General features: G+C 40.4%; 1 protein-coding gene across 1 annotated transcript; it reads left to right on the top strand.

Moving 5' to 3' along the window:
* The first annotated feature begins 1,630 nt into the window (after positions 1-1,630).
* LOC103805517 (beta-microseminoprotein-like) lies at positions 1,631-6,045 on the top strand. Its single transcript, XM_009078168.1, has 4 exons — positions 1,631-1,642; positions 3,918-4,005; positions 4,706-4,808; positions 5,916-6,045. The coding sequence occupies exons 1-4, from the start codon at positions 1,631-1,633 to the stop codon at positions 6,043-6,045; spliced, it is 333 nt and encodes a 110-aa protein (XP_009076416.1).
* The last annotated feature ends 1,429 nt before the right edge of the window (positions 6,046-7,474 follow it).

The raw sequence follows: 7,474 nt of genomic DNA, 5'->3' as shown, positions 1-7,474 counted from the left end.
GGCAAGTGGGACCTTGGGATTTAAAGAAGTTTATGAACTGAGACCAGAACTATTCCCTCTGTAATTTTAATACAGAAGGAAGGAAAAAAAAGCAATGTTTACCTCTCTTTAGGGCAGAGGAGATACTGCACTGTATTTTTGTTATGTCATTTTGCTACCTAGTTTACAAAAGAAGTCATGCATTTTGTATGAACAGTGATTAGAGAACTCCATTTTTCCTTCATAGAGAGAGTGTTCAGAGGCACAGCCAAGCAGGACAAAGGGGAACACACACATAGGCTAAACAATTTGAAATACTTCAAGCTTAAATTAAACAAACTCACATACACATATAAAAAAGACCAAACTGCTATCTATGCCAGACCAGTAAAGGTGTGAACTGATGGGGGAAAGAAAGGAAGGGTTAACAAAGAAATATCTTTTTAAAAATTCCATTAGGAAGAAGACTTGGACAGGCTGCTTCTGTATAACTTAAAAGCATTGGGAAGTCAATCCTGAATCCTTCCTGCAGAGGGAAGGCAATATCATGCCCCACAAGCAGTGGCCAAACTGGTGCTGCCACATGCCTGATAAGTAGCAAACTATATTCTCACTGACAAGGGGCGGGTCACACAGCTAGTGCTTTTGGGGAAAATACAAAATTTCATGAAATCCATTTGATTTCCCAAGAGTTGCAAGCACATTAGGTAGGGTCCTACCTAATATCTCACTCCCATGAGTTCAGAAGGAACATGAGTTTCCCATACTAACTTCTCTAAAACAGATTGGCATGAACCATTTTGAAGTCAGGTCAGATTTATTTCTGTGCTTTAACCCAATTTTGAGGCCCATCATAGTGTTTAGTAATTAGACTGATGTAATTTTGAAACATGAGGTGAAGCAATCGACATACAGCAGATCTTGTCTAAAGCCAATAAAATCTACTGAAGAAATGTTTTCTATGTAAGCAAGTTATAATCAAATTATGGAATTGATGCCACAGTCAGAGTCTTGGTGACATGAAGCCACCATCCCCTCAAATCTCTGATTCAAAGGAGTATTGCAGCCCAGTCCCTCCAACTCCAGGCATCTCCTCAGAAAACTCTGGATACTTCTAATTGGAAAAAGGTTCCCAGGGCAGAATTGCCTCCTTGGCTTGATAGAGTCATTATTTTAGCCAAGCTGTTACATGATTTGACCAGTTTATTTTGGCAACTTCCCTGACAGATGCAGAAGCAAGACAAACAGAGAAAGGAGGTGCTGGATGTTCCTCTCATTGCTTCATGGAACACAAGCCGAGGAGACCCACACATTAACTGTTGCCATACCCCCACAGCCAGTGAAGGAAGTTGTTTGACCTAAGTCAGTATGTCTAGAACTAGGCTTCACATGCTTCCAGCACAACAGTGCCCAAGAAAGGTGGTACAGAGGGAAAGCAACAAACTGCCATAGTCTCTGTATCTCAGAAGTACTCAGCCTTCTCACCCATCATAGCCATAGGCTGAGGCACCTTAACCTTTCCTTAACAGAGGGCACTTGCTTAACATTACAGCCCCACAGGACAACTTCATTCACATCTGAACAACACAGAATCCTCTCTAATCCTTTGTTACCTATTTGACAAGGAAAACCTTGTTTGTCTCAAGAGGAAATGTCCATGCAGGTCAGCAGGCAGATGAACAAGTTCAACCTCTGCTCTTCTCCAGACCCCATAGGGAACTCACTCAAAGTTTCAGGCTTTCATAAGCACTTGGTTCCTTATTCTCAGCTCTACAATCCAAGATGCTTTGAGGTAGAACTAACAGGCATTTCTGGCATCAATAGCCTTGGTAACACTACACTTCACTTTCCTATTTTATGTGTATAATTTCATACACATAAATATATTTGTCTGCCTGAGAAACAGCAAGAATGATATGAAAGTTGTTAATATAGTTATTCCTCTCCAAGGAGGAAAGGATAATTAACTAATGAAGTAAAATAATCATCTTAACTAAGAGAATAATTTAGAATCTTCCATGCCCTTCAAGTCAGAATTGCTTATTACATTTTCTTACTGGAGATATCATCCACTATAACATTTACTCCTCCTCAAGAGACAGCACAAGATTTGTCAAGAGTTACAGCAGAAGTGGGTCTGGCCTCTAGCTATGTTAGACTCTAATCAAATGGTTTCAATTAAAATAAAACCAAATTCACATCACTTACTTAAGGGCCTAGTACTGTAAGAGCTATGTTTTCATCTTGTTGCCTTTGCTAGCAAAGTAATTTTGAGTAAATAATCTTCTTCAAATAGAAATTCATCCATTTAAGGATTACTAGAGGAGTAAAGCGTGATCTACCAAAGAGTAAGAGCATGATCTACTAAAATCATGAGGTTAGGACAAAATTTGACAGCTGTACTGCCAAGCTAAAAGCAAAGTACCACGGAAGTTCTAAAGCCTCTTGCTAAGTACACACAAACAAATAAACAAAAAAAACTTACATAAGTTAAATCAGCTTTTCTGTCAAAAGAAACAGCAGCCACCTCCTCCACAATTGTGCCTGTACTCCAGGTCCCTCAGGAGAGTACTCTCATTTTGCCATTGCCTCTTTTGTCCCAAAACCACTTCCATGGCAGCTTTGCTTCTTCTAGCTGTTTGTCAATCAGTGGAAGCTAATGAGTTTAGGCACACCAATCAAGGTGTCTAATTAAAGCCAGGTGTGCTGAAAGAGCCAAGCTAATGGAATTAATGCAACTTATTATGCTGGGAATCCTCTGGTAACTTTTGAAACTTGCTATGCCTGTGCTCCAATTCAGTAGAGCACTGAATCCCTGCAGCCCTAATACAGCCACAGGGATCTGTGCTAGTTTTCCTGGCTGGTTTTGAGATGCAGCCTCACATACTGTGTTTTAAAGGTCTAAGGGCACAAAGACCTGAGCACCTATGGTAAGATATGTATTGAAGGAAATGCCATCATATTACTGTTGCAGAAACAACACTGTAGTTGGTGTCTGATTCCAGCTGTGTTAGAGGCAGGGCATGCAGACAATGGAAAGAAACTGGAACCTTTTCTTTCTTTACCTTCCTCAGTGCTTAGCATCATTTCTGGACTAAGACAATAAACAGCTCATCTTTGCTGGCCAGAAAGGTGCTATCTGGTCATGTTGATCTGCCTCTAGTCCCCAGGCCTGGCTTTGCTTCAACAGCTGAGAGATACAAAACTACATGTAGTTCCTACAGGTCACTACATATGGGCAAAGTAAAGTGTCTCCTATAGAATAATTAAAAATATAATAAATCAGTCTGAGACAGTGGGCTTTCCACACCACTGCACTGTATGAATGGACTGTCTGGTACCTGGGGGTGATCTCCTCACAGCAGGTCAGTTGAACAATAGTGCCCTGCTGCCTTGCTTAGCATGTGCCCTTTCCCCACTGGTCCTTGATGGCCTGCCAGTTCTGGAGGCATAGCTTTCTTGGGGTCAGACTTTTCCACTGTCACCACTGCTGATGTGCTAACTAGTGTATCTACTGGAGTTTCTTCAGACTAACTCCAGCACAATGGAGATCAAGATGCCAATGTATACCAGTGCCCAAAACAAGCCTTTGCAAGACTTTTTGAGGTGCCACCTTCTGATCAATGATTGGAACAGGTTAGGGTGTCCATTGGCAGCCATGGTGCTCACATTTACATCACCTCCCGTTGCACTGACCATTGTTTCTTCACTGTATATAAATAGACACTATTCCTCATTATTAAATGTGAGCAGCCTGTGCAAGTATGGTAAGTTTTCAGCTCTCTGTGTGTGTGTGTGTGTGTGTGTACACTGGAAGTATATTTTAATTTGACTTTATTGAGAGTAGTAGGACTCATGCATAATTCTGCAATTTAGTTTGCTAGACCTTTGGAAAAACCCCACCTAATTCTAAAGAAAGATTCTTGTTTCTTTTCTAGAAATTATTGCTGCTTTTTAGCTTGACCCTTCTTGTTTCAAGGAGTCTGTGTGTTGCCCGCTGTTACCTTAGACCAGCCAGCAAATATGGTAAGAATGGCAAATATATTAGACATTCCTGAATCATTAATTCAGAGATACAAAGCCTTTTTTTCTTAGAAATGTTGGAATATTATGATACTTTCTTTGCTGAGGAATGATCCAACAGCTGCATGCTCAGGAATCAACCTACCTAGAGGCATTTCTGGACACAGAGAGACACTCTATCCTGTTCAATAGTTACCCTCTGGGATGATGTATAACTGAGGCACTTGGCACATGCAGCAAAAAAAAAAAAGTACTTTTAAGCAGCTTTGACTAACCTGAAGTGGGTACTCAAAGTAAAATCAAAGCCAAGACAACATAGCTGGTGGATAAATTTGGTTTAGTAGAGCAAACTGAAGTCTAAGAAGAATTGGGAAGGAGGAAAGAGGGAGAAAATCAAGTATAGACCTGTATGTTGAGTATGAGAAAGGGCAGAAAGATCCTACTATAGCCACGAGCTAAGATTTTTTCAGATCCATTGCCATAGCAGAATAATACACCTCCAGTCTGTGGTTGCTACCATTTTATCATGCCATGTCACACACTGAAGGAGTGAAGACATGATATCTTTTCTGCAAAGCACTGGGTTAGAGTCTTCTCCAGTGTCCTTCTACAGAAATTAGTACTTTGACTGCTAGTCCACAAACATAGAACCACGGCCTATATCTGTTGATCTACTGACTCATTTTCTGGTGTGTACATGCAGGGTGTCTGTCAAACAGAAACCTCTATGTTTTTGGTGCCGTATGGAAGAATGAAGATTGTTTCCGATGCAGGTGTAAGACGAATGCTATGATTTGCTGCAGCTTGTAAGTTAACCCAAATTACTGCTTGCTTATTCAGGAACTGATTGAAATACTCAGACTTTCAAATCCTCGCTGAAAGCATGCACTGGAATTTCATGCTCATATGAACAAAACTCTTCTTCCTGTTTCCCAGTTAGCTCTAATCATGGCCAAGCAGAATAATCTGGCAATTACACAGACTTCTTTGGGAAGAAACAAAATGAGACACAGGGTCTTTCTAGCACACAGCTCTTCCTCATCACCTAGTCCTTCTTTTAATTTGGACACTAATTGGGTGTATGGTTCCTTTTAGCCTCTGTTTTCTTGCTTCTATGCATCAGCTTGTTTGCAAATACCTAAAGACCGCACAACATATATACCTTTGGGCTTCTGTAGCTCTGCACCAAACCACTGGCCTGCCTGCAAGCATCGATTCAGGCCAAAGCTGCTCCACATCCTTCCCATGCTGCCAAGAGTCCACACTTCCTTATCAAAATAGGACATATGTGCCCTGTTCTGATAATTTGCTTTCTCCTGGATGACAGGAGGCTCATCAAGGAGAGCCATGTCTTCCTGAATATAGTGATGTGAACTGATTATCTCCCCAGAAGGCTGGAAAAATTCTTTTTAAGATGAGGGGGAAAGAGCTCCATAGATGATCAGTGAGGAAGACTACAACCCGAGGAAACATTGGTGGAAAATATTCCTGGCTTTTCTAAGCCATAGGAGGAAGGGAGTTGGCCTGTGCTGGGAAGAGGCTCAACTGGGAGATATTCATACTGGGATGATTCAGCCCTTTTAAATTTTTTATTATTATCAAGAAACCTTTTGTTTGAATGGGGAAGACAGAATTAATCCCTGTTTTGTCTGTGTGTGGGAATTTACATTAATCCCTAGCAGAATGACCAGTAAGAATTGCATTTAATTGAGAATAAACATTGGGAAATCACTTAATCTGTTAGCAGCCATGATCAGGGCTCTATATTCCTCCTATGATGATCCATAGCACTTGTTATGTATATCTATGAGCCAAATTGATCCTTGATATGCTCCAGGATGGTTGTAGCTCTGTAAGTATCCTTCTCAATCTGTGTCTCAGCTGCTGATTTTCTTTGTTTTTCTCAATGACAGGGTTTTAATCCCCAAGAGCTATGACAGGGTGAACTGTGTTGGCCTATTCCACAAGAAAAGTTGTTCCATCCGAGTGGTGAAGAAGACTAATCCTGAGATAAGCTGCAGTGTCTACAATGGATTTGGTTAAGACCACAGGTAGCATTTCTCCTCTTCCATGCCCACCCCAGGAGTTGAGTGTGCTCTGGATCTCTCCTTTAGAGGAAAGCAGCAAGCAGAATGGTTTCAGGAGAAATGAGCTTGCCTTGTGCCTTTCACAGCTCTAATTGTGCGACATCTATCTGATTTCTGACACTAGGTGGTTTGTCTTATAAACATTTGTAACTCAGCTTTACCATGGATAACTTCATGACTTTTTTCTTGTTGGAATCAGAGTTCAATAAATTTTCACATATATCAAATCACTGCTTTTCCTTCTAAGTAGTCACCGATTGGTCTTGCTGAAAACAGAAGAATTTGTGGTGTCTATAAATGTTTGTAAATCTAATAATTGAGTTGGAAATCATCTAATTTTTAAACTAACAGGTATTATATAAATTGTTGCCAGACAAATGGATTCATTATGTCATTACTCTTATTGACGTTCCCCCAAGGTCACATATACTAGAAGAAGGGGATGAAACAAAACAGAAAACAGCCTTTTGAAAGCCTCCCCCCATCTTGGTGCCTCGTGTAGGTCCATTAGTGCAGATGTACAAGGGAACATATTCTCCAGGAGATGACTGGTATATTACAAAAAAGGCAATCCCATGCCTGAGAGTCCAACCTACTGCAAAGAAATGCCATATAAATAGCTCTGTAGCCTTCCATACCAAGGTAGAATTTCCTGCCATAATCTTGTTTGAATCAAAGTCCACTGACAAACAACCCCATGAAAGCTGTTTATATAGAAAGCCTAGACTATAAAACATGTTTAGCCTGCAGACTTCAAGCACTACACTGTGCCTGGTACAAAGTCCATGAAAGTAGTTAATAAGAGAAATATCCTGTAAAACCTATTTAGTCAATATTAAGAGCAATTATAAAAAAAGCACTGTACAGCTTAAAAGGCCCATATAAATAACTTGAGTGGATTCAGTTTATTCAACACTTACTTCATGGTTATTTTCTTCATCTGCCTTTCCTCTACCTTGCCAAAGTGTATTACAACTAAATATTTCATCTGATGGAAACAAAAACTTCTTTTAATATCTGTTGTGAAAAACCACACTCTATTTTCAAGTGTGATGCTGAGAGACTGCAAGTAGAAAACCTGCACATAATAAGGAAAACAACTTACCAATGATTAGAAGAAAATCCATCCTTGGCAGTCAATAAGGTGATTCCAGGAAGCAGGTAAAATGAGAAATACAATTGTACCTTCTTAAATCTATAGGCCTCAGGATTAGTTAGAACTAGCTAGGAGCAGCTCCCTTTGGTTATATCCCCCTGTGCCTTCTTGGGGGTAATGGAGTGGACATCACCGCATCTGGCTATGATCCTTACAGTCTGTGAAGAAATAGACACTGGAGGGGCTATCACTCTTCTACTTGTGGAGGGTGGATAAGAGGATTTCACAC

Source organism: Acanthisitta chloris, unplaced genomic scaffold (assembly GCF_000695815.1).
Source record: "Acanthisitta chloris isolate BGI_N310 unplaced genomic scaffold, ASM69581v1 scaffold37957, whole genome shotgun sequence".
Lineage (NCBI taxonomy): Eukaryota > Metazoa > Chordata > Aves > Passeriformes > Acanthisittidae > Acanthisitta > Acanthisitta chloris.
Note: the sequence above shows the minus strand (reverse complement) of the source record. Positions and strands in the feature narration are given on the sequence as shown.

Coding starts and splice junctions, on each gene's coding strand:
- LOC103805517 (XM_009078168.1), top strand. Junction 4,006..4,705: donor TAGACCAGCCAGCAAATATG/GTAAGAATGGCA, acceptor GTGTACATGCAG/GGTGTCTGTCAAACAGAAAC. Junction 4,809..5,915: donor GCTATGATTTGCTGCAGCTT/GTAAGTTAACCC, acceptor TCTCAATGACAG/GGTTTTAATCCCCAAGAGCT.